Source organism: Pyrus communis, chromosome 13, assembly GCF_963583255.1.
Source record: "Pyrus communis chromosome 13, drPyrComm1.1, whole genome shotgun sequence".
Classification (NCBI taxonomy): domain Eukaryota; kingdom Viridiplantae; phylum Streptophyta; class Magnoliopsida; order Rosales; family Rosaceae; genus Pyrus; species Pyrus communis.
In genome coordinates this window covers 21,750,105-21,773,784 of record NC_084815.1, presented here as the reverse complement: position 1 = coordinate 21,773,784, position 23,680 = coordinate 21,750,105, and the positions used below count along the sequence as shown (strand labels likewise).

The window sequence follows — 23,680 nt, the reverse complement described above, 5'->3', positions numbered from 1 at the left end:
TTTCTTTCTCTATAAAAAATTAACAAAATATGTTGATATTGCTTAATTGTGGATGTTTAAATAAAAGAAAACTAAAAAAAGAAAATTTAAAAGTGAGAGAATCTCATGCTAACCAATAAGACGAGATATTGTGATTAAAATAGGTGGCATTTTCTGGTCTAACAGACAAGTCAGGAAGGTCACACAATCTGTGAGGCTATGAATCTCATGCTTCAACTGAAAGCTAACACAATCATTACTCTTTACACATTAGAGACCCCACCCATAAAGGATTCAATTAGCCATGCAAGTTTCTGAAATTAATGGGTCCTACTACTCCCATGATATCTAATTTGATTGAAATAATCATGACTTCATGGGTCCCAAATCATTGGTCAAAACTAAGTTGAAATCACAAATCATGGCAACTCAATTAACCCAATTCCTTTTAACATACATTTACTAATCCAGATATATTAGAGCTGGTTTGAAATTGCTATGTAAAAAACACTTCTTCTTGTATGTGCTTTTGTTAAAAGTTTTTTTTCTCTTTATAATAATGTTTATTTTAAATCTAAGTGGCTTTTAAAAAGTACTTAAAAGTATTTTTTCTGAAAACATTTCTATTACCTCATAATATTTCTAATTTAGAGATACATTATAAGAAGAGAACATTTTTCCTCATCACCATCAAGTGATGAGGGTGGTGTACATTCCACCATTTGAAGGTGGTAATTAGCTTGTAACACGATCATGTGCATTAAGTGTCATAATATAATTAATTAGACTAATATTATCGACATATTGAAAAATCTATCAAGAGTTATTAGCAAAAATGCACCTATAGAAATTAGAAATGGTTACTTTTTTTATGTTTTTTTATAAGTTGCTTTTGAATGGGTTAACTGACTCAAATCCACCCAAATACAGTTTGCTTTATTCCTTGATCTAAAAACCAGTCTTGGTACTCAAAAAGAATATCTTCAAGCATTAATTCCAAATTCCAATAAAAAATTCAGACAATTGTTCCCTGGTTGGTCTATTTTTAAATATTGGTAACTTAAAAAGGACATAATATTAATAAAAATATAATTATCCAAGAAAGTTGATGAAAGCTGACATTTTATCGGTAATTTAATATCTGCATGGAAATGTAGAGAGAGAATTAAGACTCCAGAGGACTTTGGTCTTTTTTGCAAGATTTTTCTGAATATATATATATATATATATATATTATATTAGGAAAGTGAAAGCCTCGTGCCTTCTGCTCGAAGCATTCCATCCTTTTCCTGTCTCTCTCCCTCCCCACCCCTCCACTTTCTCTCTAGACGTCTCTCCCTCCACAGCAAAGAAGCAAAGCATCTCTAATACCTTTCAAACACCTCCAAGTTTTGTTTGCTTTCCCTTGTAAGTATCAACCTTCCTTTGCTTAGAATTTTGCTGCTGCTGCTTCTTTTCATCCCATTTTTATGTATAATTATAGTAAAATTATCGAAAAAATGTCTGTTTTGTGTTGCCTTTCTCTGCAAAAATCTACCTAAAGTTTAGAATCTCTGCTTAATCTCAATCCTTAATGTGTTCATATATGAGTAGGGTTTTGTTTTCTGGCTTTTGAGTTTGCATTTGATCCCATCAACAACCAAGTTCTTCTGCAAATGTGGTTTCTTTGCAGTAGTACTGTATTATCTTGCTTCTCTCTTCTTCCTCTCTGGATCTGGATTTTCGTAAATTTGTTTGTCATTTGGTTGTTTCTTTGCGCATTTCGACTTTAACTTTTTCATCACCTTATTTATTCCTCCACTTTATTCTTTTATTTTATTTTATTTTTTGAATTATTTTGTGATTTTTGAAGCTCTTTGATTTCGAAAACATCTTCTGCCTTTTGGGGTTTTTGTAGATTTCTTAAAATTTAAATTATTTTATTGAATTTCTAATTTCCTCAGCTGTTCTTATCTCTCTCTCTCTCTCTCTCTTTTCTTTCCCTGCAAGTTTCCCTCTTTTTTTCTTTTTTTTTTTCTTTCCCAGCAAGTTTCCCCTGTAAAATAATTTACAACAATTCTTTATTTTGTAAAACTAAATTTTGTTTATTTACCAAGTTTCAACTTGTTTTCTTACTCTTTGACGATTTGAAGACAAATTTCCAGGCAATCCAAATCATTGTTTAAGTGAAAAAACGATCAGATAATTAAGTAAAAAGGTTATAACATCATGAGTTTAACACCAGGAGTTCCAAAAGGTTCTTCTTGGCAGCCAAACATGACTGCAGACACAACAACTCCAAGTTACTGGCTCAACTGGCGGGTCTTGCTCTGCACCATGTGGATTTCGATTGCGATGACTCTTTCAGTGTTTGTGGTGTGCAAATACGAAGCAAGAACGGGCATTTCAAACCGCGGTAGCGGCAGAGAAACACAGCAACAAACGCCTGCAGGATCATTGTTTGAGGATGAGACCTGGAGACCTTGCCTCAAGGGAATTCATCCGGCTTGGCTTCTGGCTTTTCGGGTTTTCGCTTTCTTTGTGCTCTTGATTCTGCTCGTCGTCACCGCTTTCGTGGATGGAGGCAGCATTTTTCTCTTCTACACACAGTAAGTTGTCATCTCTTAAGCCATTTGATGAACACAATAGCATTTTAGTCTATCTGTGATTATACAAGTCCAGCTTTTCCGAAAAGTGCTTCTCCAAATCTTTTAATTATTTGGCTTCTGATTAGTGATGTTATTTTGGTTTTCGACAGATGGACTTTTACATTGATCACAATTTATTTTGGGGTAAGTTCCTTTTCTGCTTGAATGTTCTTGTTCTCCTTTTTTAAGTATCTTTCGATTTCTGCTGATGTCGATTTTCATGTGTAGCTTGGATCGTTGCTCTCCATTCGGGGATGCTACCGCTACCATAAGAAAACTGCCGGCGATAGGGTTGATAGTTTTGAGGTGGATACAGAGCAAGGCTCTACTCGTGCGACTCCTTCGCACGTAGTTTCTTGTAGTACTTCAACCACAGAGAAATCCTCAGCCCCCCATGTCGAACAACCTCAACCTCGCCAACCTGCTGGCTTTTCGGGTTATGTCTTCCAAATAATTTTCCAGGTTATTAAAATGTTTTAGGACTTGTACTTATCACTTGGTCTTCAAGAATGTGCAGCATAATCTTGTTTAATGCGCTTAATCGCCATGTTTTTACATGTAAACAGATGAACGCCGGTGCTGTTCTTCTCACAGATTCCGTCTTCTGGTTCATACTTGTTCCATTTCTTGCAATCAAAGATTACAACTTGAATTTTGTAAGTGCAATAAGCCATATAATACTCTGCCCTGCTCTTCTCTGTCTGTCGTAGATTTTCTATCATCTCATAATCTTGTGATTAGTTTACGTAATCAGTGATTATGATACTAAACGAACATGTTTAATCCTTTCTTTGACAGTTCATTGTAAATATGCACACGATCAATGCAGTTTTCTTGCTCGGCGATACCGCTTTGAACAGCTTGGTAAGTTGCCCTTCTCAGCTCAAATTTCCAATTCACTGCAGGGTAAGGGTTTCGAGTTCTTATCATGAATACATTGACGATTAATATCGATAAATTTCTCGATTTTCAGCCCTTTCCCTGGTTCCGAATCGGGTATTTCTTCCTGTGGACAGTCTTTTACGTAGTTTTCCAGTGGCTCTTCCATGCTTGTGTCAAGTTCTGGTAAATTCATCATCTCTTTGGATTCCCATATTGCAGACTATTTTCGTATCATTTCACTGCACCATAAGCTTCTACTTGTAGTGACGATTTTCGCCCCTCAAAAACAGGTGGCCGTATCCATTTCTAGACTTGTCATCACCATATGCTCCGGTGTGGTACTTGTCCGTCGGTCTACTGCACATCCCATGCTACAGCATTTTTTCTCTGATAATGAAGCTCAAACACCATCTGTTTTCGACGTGGTGGCCTGAATCGTATCAATGCGCGAGGTAGTTCAGGCGGCACGCTGAAGCCAGACACCGTACAGTATCCCGAAAGAAAATATACTGCCCAAATTCTTTGTAGAAGGAGAGCAAACAGAAGTCCAGAGATGAGACTTTAGAATTATGGATTCAATGCCTTAAACAGATTGAAGGAAAATGTTTGTTTGGTGATTAATTTTTGGATGCTCAAAGCATTACCCTAATTAGAAGCATATACTGGTAGGTTGCAACTTGCAACTGCATATACTTAGGCATATCAGAAAGAAATTATACTCCATATATCTTATTCCTTATACCATTCAATTAATCTGCTTTTGTTAATTCCCCACTAATAAATCTTTTATTTATATTCTTGTTCCATGAGAATTCTGATGTGTTGTTGGCGCTAGTCGGGCGGTAGTCTGGGGTCTAGCGCCTAGGAGAATTTAAGTAAATCTATTATATTTCGTGTAAATAAGTGTCTGTTTATACTTACAATATATATAATTTCATCATAAACTACAAAATATAATGACATATATATTATAAAATATTGGAACATAATGAAAACATGAGGAACAAACATATAATGTACGTTTATTTAAGTATTCAACAAGTCTCTTACAATTTATTGAAAAAAAATAAAAAAATAAAAGTTATCTATTTTCTATCCAAGTGAGTCGCAACCTAGGTGGGTCTGGGCGGGTTAGGCGGGTGCCTTAACAAGTCTAAGCATCATTTCTTAATTTTTAAACGTCTAGGCATTAATCGGGACGGTGATTAGCTGCCTAGCACCTAGGCGGGGATTTTTAGAATAGAACCAGTTGTATAAAGTTATGTGCCTATCATGGTCAGTGAAACCGAAGAATCTCACCCAAATGACAATATTTAAAGGGCGGGTTTTACCGCTAACATTACAACAATCGAGCTGCAAACTCAAACGTGCTAGATTTACCTAAAATTAAATTGAAATGTGTGATTTACAATACAAGGACCAGCAAACAAGAATATATTGTTGTCCAACCTTAAGGATTTAGCTACACAATGTTGGCCCGTTGTCCTTTGATTATTCAATACCAGGTGCAAACAATGAAATTTCCATATTTCAAAACAAGCCAAAATGAATATATAAAACACAATGCAGATGCAGGTGATTATAAAGAAGTGCTTGGTAACGAACCCATTAAAACAACGTTGTCGCTGTCTTTATGTTCCTTTAGCTTCTCTGGCTTCACCTTCGAAAATAGACCTGAGAGTAATCCGGAACCTGACCCTCCCCCAAACAAGTCCAGAAGTCCACTGATCTCAGCACTGACCCCGGAGGTTGCCCTCTTAATAGGCTGTACTGATTCGCAAGACGGACACCTTTCAATTTCATCCTCCTGCCAATAACTTTTAGTCAGATTATAACAACTACAGTTACTAATTCATCACGCAATATATGGAATTCAAGGGTTCCTGGTAAGGGAAACAAAATATTCAGTTGGTTTGCAAAATGAGGGAACACATAAGAACCGAAATACAGACAAACACGAAAGGTCTTGTTATCCACATGAACAGGAACCATATATTGTATAATATTACTGCTGATGCCCACCTGAAAGGGGAAAATGAGAGATGAAGGGTCACTGCATGCTTGTCGTGCTCCACAGGGGACTCCCACGTCACAGCATATGAGACACTGCTCCGTTATATGGTCCAGAATTTTCCTCAAGGCAGTCTCCACAATCACGGGCAGCACTGCCACAAAGATAGTACGTCAAAAAATATATATGTGCACACATACATATCAGGTCGGGCTATCACAGGTAAATTCATAAATCTGTCTTATTTCCGTTATAAGAAGGAAACAGACATGCATGATACGAGATAAAGCTTGTTACTAGAATCCAACCTGCAAAGGCTCCTTTGGAAAGATCAATGAGGTCTCTCAGTGCAAAAAAATCATTGCTTTCTAGAAGATATCTTCGAGACCTGAATCCATTGTTGATTGACCTACGGAATGGGCAACGAACATAAGGAAGAATGGTTCCCATTTTCTTCTTCACACCCATAACATGAAGCAATGCTGGAACCTTCGAGAAAAGGAAGGGATTAACTGCACTGACGCAGAGCATGGGCTGCAAAACAAATGATCATATAAAGATTAAGTTGGATGTAAAATGTTAAAAATATGTCAGTATATTGCTTACTCATGTAGTTGCAATTCACTGACATAACATTTACATAATTTAATCACAAAGGTGTGCTAGTCTTCATAGTACCTGGTCATGTATAGAATCCAGATAAGATTTAGCATATTGTGAAACAGGATATTGAGTAAAATCCCAGTTATGCAACACTCTTGCTGGTATGATTGCAATTTCATTTGTATGGCACGAAGAGCAAAATAATTGACCAGTATATTCACAAAGTCGAGGCTTGCCCCATCCTAGTGTCTGTGCAAAATCCTGCATCAAAGTCCTTCCATCATCAAAATGCTTGTGGCATCCAGCACAAGTATAATGTTGTGCTTCTAGCATCTGCTTCAAAGATTTGGATTGTCGAATTTCAACAATAAGTGATATGGTTTTTCCCAAAGTGGATATATCTTCTGTGTCTGCTCTTCTAGTTAGAGACTCAGGTGTATATGATTCCAGGGAGCTAGGAACTGAATCTTGGGGAGAGAGAAACCATACTAATGCACTCGGCGGACTGGAAAAGAACCTGTAATGGAGAACGGACTGTAGACATTCTTGGATGAGAACACTTCTCTCTGCAATAACATCAGGAGACGCATTTCCAAAAATCTTTCTGGATTCCTTTTCTACAGCAGACCAGGGAGAAGGTAGATCCCAGCCGTGGTCGGAAAAAAATGTTTTTAATCGACGATAGAGTGTAAAGAAATCGCGATATCGACGTTCCACCTCACATTGATCCTCGCCACTCAATACTCTTATTTTATACACAGTGTATTCTTTAACTCCCACCAGTCTTTCACTAAATGAGACATCTCCCTTCTTCTGCCTTGCACCCACCACTTCGACCCCATCAATTCTCAACGAATGCTGATTGAACAAATGAGCATCATCTGTACCAGAAGTAGAAGCAGTCGACCCACCATCTCTTACTAGCAGAGATTGCTGTGATTGTAAGAACCTGTTGCCATGAGTGAACCTTGCCCCTGGGGACTCAGCAGAGTCGAGCAGAATTTCCTCCATTTCATTAACAACCTCATCGTAGAATTCATTAAGCTCAAAATTATCCATCTGCAGCATTAGCAATACAGAAAATGAGATACAAACAACTTAAAAGAGAGACACAAAAATATTCTTATACGGATAAAATCAGGCCGTCATAGCATATAACTACAAATGTCATTAACCAGCTATTCACTTGCAAAAGGTGGTACAACAACTAATATACACACATTGCTGATAACAAGCACCGGTAAGCTCCACTCACAATTGAATAAGAGTATAACATAAGCTACCATCCGAGTAAAGACTTGAAATTCTTCGAAGACAAACACTGCTATATGTTTCCTGAATACCAAGAACTGGACAGAATATAAAAACAGAGATACTTCTTGGAGTATCACAACAAGCACAATATGCATTCAATATTCACAGAGACATGAAATCGCACATGGCTTAGACCAATCAAATGCAAAAAATAGTTAAGTTGAATTACAATAATTTAGTGCCACCCAAAAGAAAAAGTGTATTGAGCATGACTAACCTTAACTGGCATAGGATATTCTTCAAGGATATCTTCTAAAACAGGACTTTTCGTAGTATTATTTTCAAAAATTGATGGCAGTGTACTTGGCTTATGGTCCTCAAGGAACTCTGTCTTCATATTTCCAGAAGTTCTGGTTGAATAGATGCTAATTTGATTAGTTGAGAAATCCGAAAGGGGGTCCAATTTAACTTTTAAAGTCCCCAACTTTTTCTTTTCTAAATCTTGGCCGTGATCAGTCCCAAGGACCTCCCCAGTATTCATATATGTATGCACGTCAGAAACACCATTATCCAAAATGCTCAAACCCTTTTTGTCAGGAATTTCTTTTGCTTGTGGATCCGGCTGAAGTTCAAAGACATTGCCAACCAAGGAATCTTTATTATGTTTTGCTGATTTGTCAGAACCTGGAACTTGATTATTTGTCGAAGGAATATCTCTTGAATCTTCTAGCTCTGGTTCTTGAACATTTTGAAAACCAGTCGGGGTAGTAAAAGAACTTTTGGTAAACTCAACCAAATCAGCAACAGCTTGAACTTGATAACTGGCCACAGGAGTGTCCTTCACATCTTCTACTCTATCGGTTTCAAGAAAACTTGGAGAACTAGCTAGCTTCGTGGAACTGTTAACATTTTCTACCGATTTACTATCAGCTTGAACTTGTTTGCATCCAGGCTGCACATCTGTCAAGTCATTTCCTTGCTCAGTTTGACATGCATTCTGATGCTCAACTGAAGTGATGGAAGTGGAATTCGAAACTTTCCTTTTGGTTTCAACTTTCTGTCCTCTCTGGTCCTCAAATATGTTCGTGAAAGAATCTAAGTTATTTCCTCCAGTCTCTTCCATGAAATCATCCCAATCATCGGAACCAAAGGCTACAGATGTGTTAATAAGAAACGGATTTTCATTCTGGGGTTTTTCTTGTTGATAGTGGTGGACATTTCTCTGCTGACTAAAACCACTCTTGCACTCATCATCAAAACCGTAGTTGTACACGGACCCCTCGTCCTCTGAATACTCATTAGAGGTCCCCCCTTCCTTCCTACCCATCCCTCCTCCATCAAATTCTTCAACTTTGGGTACAAACTGGTTCCCAATTCCAACCTCTTTCGAATCATTGGTCTCTTGGGCAGCCACACCAACTCCAACACTATCATTTCCCACAACTCCCCTCCAACCTTCCATACCTTTTTCACTGTCCTCGTCACTATTATCCGAACCATACTTCACATCCAAACCCCGCCTCAAACCCGACGATCCACTCTCAAGCTTCCAAGACATCAATTCATCCACATCATGAGCTCCACCACCATCCTCATTGCCATACAATTCCAACCCACTAGACCCGTAATTCGCAGTCCCCCGTCCTCCAATACTACCACCCTCCTTCCCAAACTCAATCCTACCACTACTCAAAACTCTCCGATCCTCTCGATTCCTCTCAATCCTCCCTCCCAAACTAATATTATCCAAACCACCACTCTCCTCCCCAAGTCCCGAACTTTTCAACGACCCGAATTCGGGCTCCGGGAAATCATTGAAAACCGTGATTGTGCTACACATGCTCTGCGTGCCCATCATCGAGTTGGTGCTACAATAGCGCTCGTACTCGGACTCCCCGAACGAGGAGTAGCGCGGCGGAGGCGATCCGGGCGAAACATCGCCATCGAAATTGCCACCGTCACCAACACCGTCCGATTTGGGATCGAGCGGGATTGAATGAATCATAAATTTGAGTTCGAAATTTATGAAATTCAGAGAGAGAGAGAGAGAGAGAGAGAGTGGACCTGACAGGAAACGACGGTTGTGATTGGATTGGGAGGTGGAGCTCCGATGGACGTTAGCGCAGTTGATGGAAGCCCAGATTGTGGAGTGAGTTTGGCATCAGAGAATTGGTTGCAGAGGATTGAATAAGTGGCGGGAGAGATAGAATTGAAGAAGAAGACGAAGTTAGTTTTTTTTAGTTTTTTTCCGTTTCAGGTGTGGAGGTGTGTGACTGGTTTAACTTGTAATACAAAATGATAGATATGCACTTGCAGCCTCTTTTGCTCTCCATGCCAATTTTCTATGGTTTTATTTTATTTAAAAAAAAAATTACAGTAAATTTATTTTTTATTTATACAGTAGAGAACGAGATTCGAACTATTTGATTATAAAATTATCATAAAACATTAATTTAATTTACACATACTATCTTTAGGTGAAAGGAATTTTTTAGTATGCTGATAAACAAAGTACAATACAAGTGTCATAATACAATTAGTTGAAATATTTTCTTTTCAAGTTTGTAACAAATTGTACTATTACATTTGGTGTAGCAGGCTGTGTGTCGGGCACACTGAAAAACTTCTGCACATGAGAGAAACTTACTCTATACTCAGAATGTTTTGCTCAAAGACAATCTCATCTAAATTTTTTATTTTCTAGAAGAACAAAAACTCAAACAATTTAGGTGAAGACGGCCAACTGAGTTTGAGTTTTCTTGTTTTATGAGCGTTAGAGATGTAGAGTAATTTTACAATTTTTTTAATCTTGATTTCTTGAATATTTTATAGCGAGGCTTCCATATCTGCGACAATTCTTATTTCCTCACCTACCATTCTCATGTCTCTTTCATCAATTGTTTAAATGTACGAAGCCATAAACCTTTCTTGTGTTTGGTTCTTCACATATCTTTGGTTGTTCAATCAAATTATTATGTGATTGATTTTTTGCTATTTAAGATGCTAATTCAATATTATTTAGTAAAATTGATGACATGCCGGCATGATAATTCTCACTTAATATCTGACAAAATTATCTTCCTGCTCAGATTCACTGCGTTGGTAAAAAAAACCCGTCACTTGTTTGTAAATGATTGATTGTGCATATTACTTCTCAAAAGTACAACTTTAAAATCTATTTTCGACATTAAAAAAAGAAATACTACTAAATTAAAGATTTATATATATGTATTTTTTATTTTGTAATTTTTTAGGATTTCATAAAAAGGAAATGGATCACAAGGGCAAAATATTCTATCAAAAAAAACAAGAGAACTTTAATAAAAAAACTCTCGATACTGTTTATTTTAACGAAAAATCATATTTTTACACTAAAAGGACAATTTTAGTACTATTCATTTTACCTTTTATTTTGACTCAAAGTTTTCAAGCTATTTTAATTAGTTTTCCTAAAAAACAATGGCAAAATATTTCGTTTTTGATTTTATGTTTACAGTGGCCAAATATTTTGCAAATTAATAGCGAATGAGATATCGACACGTAGACAATAGCTGCTCCCTCCCGTCTAAAACCCTAAACCCCGAACCGGCTGTCAGAAACAGAACACAAGTGCTCCATCCATGGCGATCAATAGCGACGCCCTGAACTCCCTGAAAGCCACAGAACCGACGCAGCTACTGGCGCCGAGCCCCGCGCTTTCTCAAACGGCTCGAGCCGCCCTGCAGGGCATCTTCTCCTCCATCAGGCCTTTCACGCCCAAATCGCCGTTTGATCAGCTCTTGGTCGACGGATTCGACGCCGAGCAGATATGGCAGCAAATCGACCTCCAATCGCAGCCGCTCATCTCGACCCTCCGCCGCGATTTGAAGCGGTTTGAGAAGAACCCGGACGAGATTAAGACGCTGAAGGTGGTCGTGCAAGGGGAGGAGAAGGTTCTGGAAGCTCGGAGCCAGGGTTTGAAGGCGGAAATCAGGGGCTTTGACGAGGAATTGGATGGATTTGACGACGATGGTGACGACGAGGAGGCGGAGGAGGAGGAGGAAGAAGATGAACGGAGTGAGAGTGAGGAGGTAGATAGAGAGGATGAAGAGGAGAGAGAGGAAAGTGAAAGCGAAGGGGAAGGTAATAATGCGATAGAGGATGGGTTTTTCAAGATAAAGGATTTGAAGAAGTCTTTGGAGGAAAGTGAAGCAATGGAATATGGGCTAGATAAGACTGATAAGAAGAAAAAGAAGAGAGGGGATGATGACAATGAAGACGACGAGGATGAAGAAGATGAGGGGGTGAGGACGTGCTTGAATTTTATGTTTGTTGGGTTTTGACTCTATGAATTTCGCTGAAAGCTGTCTTTTTCGGTTTCTAACTCTTGTTTTGTCAATTTAGCTTGGAGATTTGGCCATTGGCAACGATGAGGATGACGAAGACAAGTTTGCAAGGTGCTACATTTATCATTTGTCCAAATTGCTTGCTTTTCGTTTCTATGTTTATTGTACGATTGTTGATAATATGCATATGGATCAGTAAGTAATTGATTGCAAATTTATGGTTCATCCGCATTTGTTTCTCTGGTATACTGTATGCAGTTTATTTCGTTGTCTGTGCATCCATTATATGTGATTCATCTGTGAATATGTATTGTGAGCATGTATGTCTCTATTAGTATATGCTTAAGCTTAACCGTTGCTTGCGTGCGACAGATATGAAGACTTCTATGGAGGAAAAAAGGAAAAGCCTTCTAAACGGAGATCAAAGTTGGTTGATGAATCAGAAGATTTGGGGACAAACGACGGAGAAGAAGATGAACAAGACGAGGAGGAAGATGATCAAGAAGAGGAAGATGATAAAAAAGAAGGAGATGAAAATGAACAAGAAGATGACAAGGTACTTTCAAACCAAGTAGTGTAACGGAATTTGAGAGCATGGTCTTGCAGTTGTGGATTCTCCATATTTTCAAAAGGAGTTTCATCTCATTTGTTTTCATATTTTTATAATATAGAAGCAAACAGCCCTTTCGACCCATGAAAAGAAGCTTAAGAAGCTTCAATCCCAAATAGAAGAGATGGAAAAAGCAAATCTGGAGCCAAAAAGCTGGATCATGCGGGGAGAGGTAATTTTTCTGTTTCTAAAGTTCTTTTTTTCTTGCCGGACAATGGTCGTATTAGTTATGTCATTGTCATGATACCATGTATCTTTAAATGAATTACATATATCGATTGTGGCTTTGGGAGACAGGTAACTGCAGCGACAAGGCCAAAGAATAGCGCGCTAGAAGTTGATCTGGATTTTGAACACAATGTTAGACCTGCCCCAGTAATCACAGAGGAGGTTACAACATCGATTGAGGATATGATCAAGAAAAGGATCGAGGAGGTAAACAACATCTTGAGTGAACACATTCCGGGGCTTTGTTTTCTTGCCATCTTTTTCTTATCTAAAATGTTCAGTTCAAAGTTAGCTATTTTTTATGAACCGCATTTTGATCGCTCACCTCCACTTGAAAGTTTTCGACAATTTATATTGATCCCTACAAGTCAGAAAAGAAATTTAATTCTCATACTTTTTCGATGGGCAATTTTTATTTCTTCTGTCACCATTTGATTTATATTGTTGCTTGTTTCTTCTACTGTGTGTGTGTGTGTGTGTGGAACAGAACCAGTTCTAAAACCGCAGTTAATGTCTTTTATAGGGGCGGTTTGATGATGTTCAAAAGGCTCCTACTTTACCCTCTAAAGCACCAAGAGAATTTAAAGAGTTGGTAAGCATTGTTTTTTGCTATATTTGCGTTCTAATTTCGATCCATTGTTTCTTAAACGAAGTAACTTGTTCAATTTGTCTGATCCTTTTTGTTCAATGTGCAGGACGAGAATAAGAGCAAGAAGGGTCTAGCTGACGTCTATGAGGTGTGGTGCTCCTGATGCAAAATGCATCACTTGACAAGCTGCCCAACATGCTTCCACTTCCAAGTTTTGATCTCGTTAAGCTGGATTTCCGTCCATCTTAACATCTAATTGAGAAACATAACAATCTTTTGTTGTTCAATTTTCTGCAGGAAGAGTATGTTCAAAAGACGAATTTGGCTTCTGCTCCGTTGTCGTTAACAGACAAACAGAAGGACGAGGTGCATGCTTTTATCTTTTATCTTCTATCTTCTATGTTCCTAAAGGTGCTAATTTACTAACCTTGCGGTCACTATCTTTGATCAGGCAAGCAAGCTGTTCAAGAAACTTTGCTTGAAGTTGGATGCTCTCTCTCATTTCCACTTCAGTCCAAAACCTGTATGCTTCCCAGTCGTCAAATTTATTTATTTATTTACATGCATGCAGTGTATACTTTTGTAGTTTGTGAATTGTTTTTTCTTGGACTCGATGTACGCTATCTGATAGGTTATCGAGGATATGTCGGTACAAGCCAATGTCCCTGCTCTAGCAATGGAAGAGGTAATGTGAACTCTACAGTTCCTTTATAAAAAAGGGTTCTCATGAATCCTTTGAAAAATACTACTTTTTCTACTATAAAGTCGACAGTCATAACTGAAGTGTGTGATATCTCTTCATTGGGCAGATTGCACCTGTGGCCGTGTCTGATGCGGCAATGCTGGCTCCTGAGGAAGTGTTTTCCGGCAAAGGTGACATCAAAGAAGAAACAGAGCTTACACAGGCGGAGAGAAAGCGGAGGAGAGCTAACAAGAAAAGGAAATTTAAAGGTAAGCTTGGACGACAAAAAGTTAGATTATCCACTCTTCCGTTTTCTTTTCTTCTTCTGGGTGACAAAGACTTGTGGCCTTACAAGCGAAGCTCAAACCTAGGCATGCCCCACGAAAGGGGTAGTTCGTAACCACTAGTGCCCCCATGGTTGTCCTGGGGTTACTGGTGGTTAGGAACATTCGACTCTTTCGGCCAGATGACAGCTTATGTTCCGCACAAGCTGAATAATCATCTGGTCGAATGACATGCTATGACATGCTGAAGAAAATATGTCTAGGATTGTCTTTCAATTGGTGTAGTAGCATTTATTTTACTCTTGTAATGTATATCTTCTTGTTCATCCTTAGTTTTATTTCCTAGTATTCACCTTTAGTTATGGACAACATTACAGCTAGGGAAGTAAAGAGGGCGATGAAGAAGCCCCGGGACAGCCTGAAGGATGTGAAATAAGCCGTCATACAGCAAGGTGCTCTCCACAAACGAATGAAAATGCTTTCGTAGTTTGATTAGTGTTGCTTTCTCGGCCCTAACCGTTCTGTATGTTGCAGCCAAGGAAGGATAATGAAATGTGCTTAAGTTAACTTACGCCGTGGTCGCGACTCATTGATTGATTAGAGAAGAGAAGAAAGAAGACGAGGGATTGGGGGATTGGGGGATTGAGCAAAAATGGCGTCTCGAGTCCCCTGGTTGCAACGACAACCCATCTGCAAACAATTTCTACGTTGACGAATTCATTTTGTGGGTGGATTGCATTGGATCTGGAATAGCTCAAAATACAAAATTGTAGTTTAGACTTTCCATGACGAAGAAATCGGGACGTAAATCAATTTTGTGATGAAAAATATTGCATTAGGTAATGAAAGCGTTTTACTAATATATATCTTTACATGTAAACTGAAAACATACCTGCCCAAACTTTCTGAACTTCGTCTTTGAGGTGTTCAAGCTCTTGATCCCCCAATATCAAAGTACGTTCAACTAGACCTGGCATTTTGAACCTGGCCCCGTTAACCCGACCCGACCTGTTAATATTAGTATTTAGGTGGATGCTTAATGGATCGGATCGCTAATGGGTGAACCCGTTAGCACTCATTAGTTGATGATGTTTTAGTAATTTTAGTCAAGTCTTGACAACAAAAAATAAACTCTATGCAAAAAATAATAATAATAATTGTTAACGGGTCAGGTTCGGATGATCCATTAGCTTAACGGGTTGAGTCGGATGACCCGTTCACATGTCTATCGACCCTCGATCTCAGTTTTAAGTACAAAACCTTCGGTCTCTAACTGCATCTTACTTGCTGCCCTCTGAAATTCATCTTTTAAGAGACAATAATTTGACACGAGCATCTCTAACCAATGCGTTAAATTGCCGGATGGATATTCAAAATTATGAAGAAAAAATCTGCAGTGTGGTTAAGAAACATTTGGAGGAGGTGAAAGCGAGTGGTATTAAACAAGAAGGCAATTCAACTCGGGTTGGATGCTCTCTTCTTCATCAGATCATAGAATATTGAATAATCCGGATGTCGGGAATGCGGCTGAGCATCAGTGGAAGGCAACGGTAGAAATCTGGAAGACGTACATTGTTCATATGGGTTGAAACCTTTTATGTCTGGACAGAGTGAGTGAAGAATCATAGAAAGGAAAGATGGTCAGGTCAGTTGATTTCAGTGCAAATTTATGAGAACAAACCGTATCAAACTTTGCTGTAGTCGACTGAACTTAGAACTGATCGGAGGATTCACGCTGCTGTCGAGTGGCTGCTACGACCATTTGCTCACTCTAGCCATTTGCTCACTCTTTTGAACCGTACCAAACTTTGCTGCCGTCGACTGACCTTAGAACTGATCGGAGGATTCATGCTGCTGTCGAGTGGCTGCTACAACCATTTGCTCACTCTAGCCATTTGCTCACTCTTTTGAACCGTATCAAACTTCGCTGTAATCGACTGAACTTAGAACTGATCGGAGGATCGGAGTGGAGTGATGATCTGTCCACGATGAAGTAGATTGTTTCAGGATTAAACTTTCATCTTGAATATCTTTCCGCAGGTGTTTAAGTAGAAATTATTCATGGAAAGGGAATTAATGCAAAGAAGATCAAACAAAACCTAATTAATTCTGCTTGAACATAGTTGTAAACCAAAACAAAGATAAATCACAGATTCAAATCCATGATTGTGTTTGCAATTATCATAACATTATGTGGTAAGCAACGGTTCTTCGTTTTCCTAACAAAGAAACAATAAATTTTCACTGAAAACATGTTCAAAAAAAGTACTGCATAGTTCTTTAGCTCATCTTACTACTTTTTCTCGAATTTTCAACCTTCTCTTTTGGCGCGGGACAACGGGGAGGTCTTGCCTTGCAGAATTTTCTGTTCTACTTATTCAAGTTTTCTTCCAGCCTGTCAATTGCAGCGCCAACACCACTCCTTGCTTCTCTTTGATCTGAATCAGGATGTGCAGCCGCATTCCCTTCATTTGCCTTCTCTACCAGCTTCAAATGGGCCCACCCTGCCACGACATACATCAACCCATGTTAGCGACTATATGATCGATTAAAAGTACACTTGGAAAATGACATGGTTGAAAGTGTTACCAAGTGGAAAACCAAACGCCGCCCCTAGGGCAGCACCCAACATCACGTTTCTTGCTCGCCAAGCCAATGATCCGGGCACTGGTTCAAGTAGGAACCAAATGTTATATAATGAGAAGACATTGCATTCCATTGAATTACTTTTAATTCAACATTCTGAAAGGGCCATAAGCATCAATTCAGAAGTCGATGCTTTGGCACATGCCCAATGACAACAACCAGTTAACGAAAAGAAGCCCAAAGATCAGATATGAGTCATACTTATTAGAGCAAACGTAGCAGCAGTGGCTGATCCGGCTCCAACAACATTGAAAACATCGTGCACGCCCCTTTTCTCGGCAAACAGATTCTGTATACCACAAAAGGTTGCAGTAAACAATCCAAGACGCACTCCACCAACTATCGAGCCCCGAGTGACACGAATGAACCTTTTCTCCATTGCATCTCTCATGAGACGATATTGTTCACGCTTGTCTGGCGTGCTCCCCAGCTTCAACATTACTTCTGCATCTTTGCTCTGCCAATCAAATATGTCTGTCGATATCCAATCTTTTCGAAGATTACAACACTAATCAAACACCTCAGTTGTTCAAACATTGTCACGAATAACCACAAAGCATTAAACAAGCACTTCGGAACATTGTTAATTTAGATACAAACTTACAACTGAAGCAGCTGCTTCCTTGCTACCACCGTAAAACAAGCCTGCAAACACTCCGATGACAGTCGCCGTGCCCCAGTTGACAGTTCCTGATAGTTTCGGAGAAAGCTAATTCAAAGAAAACAATGCCATCGTCACTCTAACAGGAATTTCACCAAACACATGGTGGGCATTTCGAATATGATAAACCCCAAGTTCCAATAAGATTTAGCAAATCAAACCCAAGTTTCAAATTCTCCAAATTTAACATTTTTTGAGGACCCAATTAAACAAGTTAGGCTAAGATCAATGATCATAAACTTGACCCAGAAATGATGATCATAAATTTAACATTTTTTGAGGACCCAATTAAACGAGTTACGCTAAGATCAATGATCATAAACTTGACCCAGAAATGATGATCATAAATTTAACATTTTTGGAGAATTATCATATCAGAATAGCAGAAAAGTTGAATTTTTGAAAGGATTTTCAGCAAGTAAAGTTACCAAAGGATGATCCATTACGTTTGAGACGGGGTCTTCGGGAGCTTCCATTTATCAAACAGTATGCTCTTTACATGAACCATCCAAAGAGAAAGAGGGCCTTCTATAACACTATGGTGTTTGGTTTCCGAGAAAATTCTCAGCCAAACAGAAGATAGAAAGCTGAATGCAGTCAAGAGTTACTGTTATTCAGGGCAGCCAAACACAAGGTAAGAGGCAACAATAAACGACGCGTCGTTTTCTTCTCTCTTCTTCAGACGTTTGGCATTAGGGTTGAGCCGGTGGTTTGTTCACGCCATCAAGAGTATTTTAGCCATATCAAAGCTCATTATCCACGTGGTAAACTTTGATTGGGCATGGTTAATTTATGTTTCCACGAAGGACGTTATAGAAAGAAATTGTTGTTAGTACTTTCATCACGATAATGCTTGTATCCTTTATAAAATAACTTATTTGTCTCCCCACTTACGATTAATGAATCTTTACCGTCCGAACATTAAAATCAAAACTATTTATTCTTTTTATCATCTATAGACCATATATGCAAAAAATTATTCAGTTTGGAGCTTTTAATCATTAATAGATCTTTTAATCATTCATAGCATAAAACAAATGGACGGTGCATCATAAGAATGCTACTCGTCACTAAAATCTTTGATTGGTTTAACACGTATGGATGACTAAACGGTCTCCAAATTGAATATTTTTTTTTGCAGATATGAAGAGAATAAACGATTTCGATTATGATATTCAGACAGTAAAAATTCATTAATCATAATTGAAAGAATAAGTGGACACAAGCATTGGCTTTATTATCACCTTTTAGTTTTCATATGCTTCTATTTCAACTTCTTTGTTAAGTAGTCATGGAAAAGCCAAAAACAATGGAACATAATGCAACCCCATCGGAATCATTTCGTGCAATTTTATTACCCTCTCATGACCCAAAAGCAAACTAAAGCTTCTGCAATATTTCAATTTTTCAAAAGCATACACTAAAGTTTTAAAAACAAATAATTCTCCAACCAAAAAGAGGAGCAAAACCCATAAACAATTCACCAAAAGGTATTCTTAACGCAAATCATTCAAGCAAAGAGAGATTTTTTAGTCAATAGAAAATACAACTCGATATATTAAATGTTATAATACAAGTAAGTGAATGTTTAAAAAAAACAATTTCAATCACTTATATTATGACATTTGGTGTACCAGATCATGTTCTCGACACACTAAAATATTTCTCAAATCATCCAAGCAAGGTATCATTCATTTGCATTATCCACAAAGTCACTCATATCACTAACCACACATCTCACTCAAAACTCTCTCTCACTTGCATCCATGAGTAGCAATACTACAACAACTATGCTCATAATTTCCAGCTTCCTCTGTCTTATATTTTCTTCGTTTCTTCCATCAAGTTCGGCCAACACCTGCAGATCGTATTGCGGAAACCTCACCGTAGATTACCCGTTCGCCGTCCACTCCGGCTGCGGCCACCCGGGCTTTCGAGATCTCTTATACTGCATCAACGATGTGCTCATGTTTCACATCAGCTCGGGATCTTACAGAGTCTTGGACATAGACTACGCTTACCAAGCCCTCACGTTACACGACCCTCACATGTCAACATGCGACAACATAGTGCTAGGTGCCAAGGGCAACGGCTTCTCCGTCGAGCAATGGCGGGCCCCGTACATGACCCCGACCACCGACAACGTGTTCATGCTGATCGGCTGCTCGGCTGAGTCGCCGCTCTTCCAAGGCTTTCCGGGGAAGCACTTGCCATGCAGAAACGTTTCCGGCATGAGTTGCGAGCAGTACTATGGTTGTCCAGCGTGGAATTCGTTGGGCCATAGGAGGGTGGGCTTCTGGTTTGGGTCGGGCCCACCTGAGTGCTGTGCAGTACCGTTTGAGGCCATCAAGGCCGTTAATCTCACCAAGCTTCAGTGTCAAGGGTATAGCAGTGCTTACAATCTGGCCCCACTGAAGCTCGATGGGGCCCACGGGTGGTCTTATGGTATCCGAGTGAAGTATTCTGTTCAAGAAAATGATCAGTTTTGTAGAGCGTGTGAGGCAACCGGAGGCACGTGCGGTTACGGTACCGATGGCATTAAGCAATTGTGTATGTGTGGGAGCTTCAATTCCACATCAAATTGTGATTCCGGTTAGACATCCCCACCATGATTCTCCTTTCTATAACTTAACTACGCAATCTGTATATTTTAAATTATTCTAATTTATGAGTAAGCGTATTCGTATTTGAACGTTAAGAGACGGCTATGCGATCCTAGTCTGCTCGCCTAGTCATTTATTAGTGCATAACTTAATTGATGATCGTTTTGTCTGGTGTGCAGTAAAATCGGCATCAACAAGAACATACCCTATGGTGGAGAGTTACACATTGAGAGGTACTTTCTTCTGCTCATCATTATAGTACAACAATTCGTGTCAAATTTGTCATTTTAGCAATGGGGTGTGCCTTCCACACACCCCTTTTTACTTCTCACACACCCTTTGTTAATTTATGTCCGTTAATCTTTAATTCATCCGATCCGACGGTCAAAAATTAGAAGGGTGTGAGAAATAAAAAAGAGTGTGTGGATATCACACCCCTTTAGCAACCTTGTACACATGCAAATTTTCGAATGATATAACTTTGGTCTCTGAATATTAGTGAATTTTTTTTTTTTTTTTTTTTTGCAGGATTACTGTTGTGTATACTAGCTTGGATTACAAAGAAACATTATTGAAATGGATATCGAATTTAGCATATGTATGCATAGAGAGAGAGAGAGAGAGAGAGAGAGAGAGAGAGAGAGAGTGATGTAAACATAACTTTGAAACTTATTTACTTCCATTGTTTCATAAACTACACTTGGTTTTCGAGTTGCAGAGGCAGAATGAAAACACAGAGAACAGTAATTATACAAAATACAACCCTTCACCTTATTTTGTTCTCTCAACTGCTTTGACTCTACAACGGGTCTTCATCGTCGAATCTGATATCCAAACACGTACCAGACGTCGTCCTTAGTAAATAATTGTATCCTTAATCATTGTCTGCAGTCATTAAACAAAGCGGATTAACGAAATTGATACGTTTAATCATAAAATGAAGATACGAATACATGGCCAGACCACTTACATTGGAGATTGCTACCCATTGGTCAAGGATCCTAATAGCTTTCCCTGACATTTGTGTTTCACGAGCCAAAGAGATACCTTCAGCTAAGGTGTTCACCCGACCGCTGACCAAGAGAGCTGCTGCAGCGGTTAAGATCTGGCCAATAGTTTTGGTAATGAGTAGATTTATCAAACATAGGAAGAAAGTGACAAAGTTTATATTTTGTTGTAACGATCAAGGGAACATACAAATGCATCTGCAACGGGACCCTTCTCCCCTGACAACACACGCTTTAGTGCATCAGCATTATACTCCGGGCCTCCACCCCGCAAATCATCTAAGGTGCAGCGAGGAATTCCAAAATCCACTGTATACAGGGAAAATTACGAATTGATGAGAACATTGAGTTGAGCGAAAAATCATCCAACTAGAGATAAGATTCTCACATGGATCAAAGGAGAACTCCTCAATCTTGTTAGGAGTTACATCAAGGATATGCCCGGGTCCTATATTCAAATCAATCACGTAAAAGTGAGGCTTTATGTTAAACTAGAAGAAAAATTGTGATGATATTGTATTAGCTCAGACGTAATCTAATATAAATTTTACCAAGTGGACTCATTTCGTCCAAGCCTTCGGAGTGAACGACTAATGCTCTCTTCATTCCAAAGTTTTGCAAAGCTTTGGCCATCTTTAAGACCTATCCAGATACATGCAGCTCAGTAGTTATGGTGTAAAGTCCAACCTTCTCCAAGTTATCATCGTTAATGCTAAAATTCTGAGAATAAACACTCACCAAGTCATCCTTGTATACACCAACAACAGCAAAAGGTACTCTTGCTGGATTCAACATGGGTCCCAATATGTTAAACACGGTCTTTACTTTCAGTTTCTTTCTGACAGGGTGAACAATATGCATTGCTGGATGATATTTGGGTGCCATCATAAAGCCAATGCCTGCTTCGTTCACACATCTAGTTACCCCCTGTTTCAAGAACAATCCCAACCTGAATGAGCATCTGTCTGGCCAAATTTGAGATCACAACTGCACATTTATTCGAACACTTTAAAAATAAAATATTTAGTGCACCAACCTCAGGGTCCAAATCAATTATTATCCCCAAAGCTTCTAATACATCAGCACTTCCACATGCAGAGGAACTCGAACGGCTTCCTTGCTGAGATACAAACAATTGTCTGATAGTATTAACTTTGATAAGAGAAACAAAACACAAAAATATCACAATATCAATACAGATGGATGTTACCTTTGCAACTTTTGCACCACAAGCTGCAGCAAGTATTGCAGCCCCTGTGGAAATGTTTACCGTGTTTGCGCCATCACCACCAGTTCCAACAATGTCAACCACATCCCCTAAGTCTTCTATCTTCAAACTGTGCTTCATCATTGCCTTTGCCAATCCCACAATCTGTTTAATAATAATAATAATAACCATTAAAATAATTATCCAGGAAATAAGCTATTTAACGGTGTACTTGACCTACCGAAACAACAGGATCAGATCAGAAAAACAATGGAAACACCCCTGAAAAAACCAAGCCACCACAAATTCAGAACAGACCAACAAACTAATAAGATGGCACAACCAGAAGAAAAACTATCAACCCAAGTGCTGTTATCATGCACCCTCGGAACAGAAAGTGATGCGGGAGCAAGCATACAACTTGGAAATTGCTCGCATGCTTTGGAATTGGAATAATAATGGCAGTGCACTTTTAATTACTTAGAAATTAGTTGTAATTCATTTATGCTTCCCTTATCTTTGTTTCCTTTAAATTATGATGTAATACAATCATTTGGGGGAGAAAATGATTAATGAAAAATAGTTTATTTACCTTGTGATTATCAACTTATCACATGGATGCTTATTATTAGAAAAAAAAAAACATTCATATTTTTCCTAGACGAGGCTCTGTAGTAACTTACACATTCAATCACCAGTTCACAAATTTCACAAACAAAAGTTCACAGTTCTCTAATATGTCCACGACGAAAACACAAGTAAAAGAATGGCCCATGCGTGAGAATGGATGCATTCACATAGAACTGCAATCATATAATTTGATCTACTCAAAATTCAAAAGTTTCTTTGAAAAAAAAAAAAAAAAAAAGAATACTTACTTCTTCATAAGTCTCTCCTTTGGCTCTCAACAACACAAGAAACGCGCTGATCAAAGCCTCATTGGCATCATCCAGCAAGAACTCCAACGACGCTTCAGCTTCCTCCTCCGTCAAATCCACCCGACTAATCAAAGACTCGATCAACTGCACAAACCACACCAAAATCTCACAACCCAATTCATGTTCTCCCCCAAAACAAAAACTCAAATTCACAAAATCCACAGAAAATTTTAAAATTTAAAGAACCCCAATTGTCACCTCACTGAAAGAAGCTATCTGCGGCTTCGAATTTGGTTTCTCAGAAACGCTGGGCGCGGAGGAGAGAACGGCATTGACACGGCCAGCAGCTGAGCTTCTCTGCTCTGTTCTGATAACTGAAGGAATGCAGCAGCTGCTTCGGAATTCGAGCTTAGTGCGGTGAGTCAATGAAGCAAGACTGGTCACAGATTGGAGCTGCGTTGAAACTGCCATGGCAGCAAAACACCTGAGATTTTGGAACTGAGAAGAGTCCTACAATGCCTATAAATTTCAATTTCCAAGACGAAAATCCAACTGCCCAGATAAAAATTGAGCGAAATCTGGTGACTTTGAGGACTTTTGCTCT

At 38.8% G+C, this 23,680-nt stretch overlaps 6 protein-coding genes across 9 annotated transcripts; 3 read left to right on the top strand and 3 right to left on the bottom strand.

The window, feature by feature from the left end:
- Positions 1-1,252: 1,252 nt before the first annotated feature.
- Positions 1,253-4,256, top strand: LOC137713750 (uncharacterized). Of its 2 annotated transcripts, XM_068453098.1 has the most exons (8): positions 1,253-1,386; positions 2,204-2,567; positions 2,717-2,750; positions 2,835-3,068; positions 3,173-3,262; positions 3,405-3,470; positions 3,580-3,671; positions 3,779-4,256. In XM_068453098.1, exons 2-8 carry the CDS (start codon positions 2,236-2,238, stop codon positions 3,942-3,944), a joined length of 1,014 nt encoding a protein of 337 aa, XP_068309199.1. In that variant the 5' UTR covers positions 1,253-1,386; positions 2,204-2,235; the 3' UTR covers positions 3,945-4,256. The 2 variants fall into 2 exon arrangements, with proteins under 2 accessions (XP_068309199.1, XP_068309198.1); XM_068453097.1 differs by lacking the exon at positions 1,253-1,386 and having other exon boundaries at positions 1,399-2,567.
- Positions 4,257-4,674: 418 nt separating this feature from the next.
- Positions 4,675-9,633, bottom strand: LOC137713278 (uncharacterized). Its single transcript, XM_068452568.1, has 5 exons — positions 7,634-9,633; positions 6,178-7,161; positions 5,808-6,033; positions 5,511-5,653; positions 4,675-5,295 (listed from the first exon to the last, which is right to left on the bottom strand). The coding sequence occupies exons 1-5, from the start codon at positions 9,359-9,361 to the stop codon at positions 5,068-5,070; spliced, it is 3,309 nt and encodes a 1,102-aa protein (XP_068308669.1). The 5' UTR covers positions 9,362-9,633; the 3' UTR covers positions 4,675-5,067.
- Positions 9,634-10,942: 1,309 nt separating this feature from the next.
- Positions 10,943-14,987, top strand: LOC137712700 (M phase phosphoprotein 10-like). The gene is made up of 13 exons (XM_068451834.1): positions 10,943-11,639; positions 11,740-11,792; positions 12,054-12,237; positions 12,353-12,463; positions 12,589-12,726; positions 13,043-13,111; positions 13,215-13,256; positions 13,406-13,474; positions 13,560-13,631; positions 13,740-13,793; positions 13,918-14,059; positions 14,452-14,526; positions 14,609-14,987. The coding sequence occupies exons 1-12, from the start codon at positions 10,977-10,979 to the stop codon at positions 14,508-14,510; spliced, it is 1,656 nt and encodes a 551-aa protein (XP_068307935.1). The 5' UTR covers positions 10,943-10,976; the 3' UTR covers positions 14,511-14,526; positions 14,609-14,987.
- Positions 14,988-15,195: 208 nt separating this feature from the next.
- LOC137713707 (uncharacterized) lies at positions 15,196-18,020 on the bottom strand. Of its 3 annotated transcripts, XR_011065328.1 has the most exons (6): positions 17,810-18,020; positions 17,325-17,429; positions 16,922-17,177; positions 16,664-16,741; positions 16,391-16,578; positions 15,196-16,053 (listed from the first exon to the last, which is right to left on the bottom strand). XR_011065328.1 is itself a non-coding variant. In XM_068453047.1 (5 exons), exons 1-5 carry the CDS (start codon positions 17,855-17,857, stop codon positions 16,445-16,447), a joined length of 621 nt encoding a protein of 206 aa, XP_068309148.1. In that variant the 5' UTR covers positions 17,858-18,020; the 3' UTR covers positions 16,095-16,444. The 3 variants fall into 3 exon arrangements, 2 of the variants coding, with proteins under 2 accessions (XP_068309148.1, XP_068309149.1); XM_068453047.1 differs by lacking the exon at positions 15,196-16,053 and having other exon boundaries at positions 16,095-16,578; XM_068453048.1 differs by lacking the exon at positions 15,196-16,053 and having other exon boundaries at positions 16,095-16,578; positions 17,828-18,020.
- A 1,127-nt stretch (positions 18,021-19,147) lies between these two features.
- LOC137712360 (uncharacterized) lies at positions 19,148-20,612 on the top strand. Its single transcript, XM_068451449.1, has 3 exons — positions 19,148-19,973; positions 20,164-20,217; positions 20,513-20,612. The coding sequence occupies exons 1-3, from the start codon at positions 19,148-19,150 to the stop codon at positions 20,557-20,559; spliced, it is 927 nt and encodes a 308-aa protein (XP_068307550.1). The 3' UTR covers positions 20,560-20,612.
- Positions 20,613-20,641: 29 nt separating this feature from the next.
- LOC137713625 (anthranilate phosphoribosyltransferase, chloroplastic-like) lies at positions 20,642-23,680 on the bottom strand. Its single transcript, XM_068452947.1, has 10 exons — positions 23,335-23,680; positions 23,077-23,220; positions 22,202-22,363; positions 22,028-22,111; positions 21,730-21,918; positions 21,543-21,633; positions 21,380-21,439; positions 21,182-21,300; positions 20,955-21,089; positions 20,642-20,869 (listed from the first exon to the last, which is right to left on the bottom strand). Exons 1-10 carry the CDS (start codon positions 23,545-23,547, stop codon positions 20,840-20,842), a joined length of 1,227 nt encoding a protein of 408 aa, XP_068309048.1. The 5' UTR covers positions 23,548-23,680; the 3' UTR covers positions 20,642-20,839.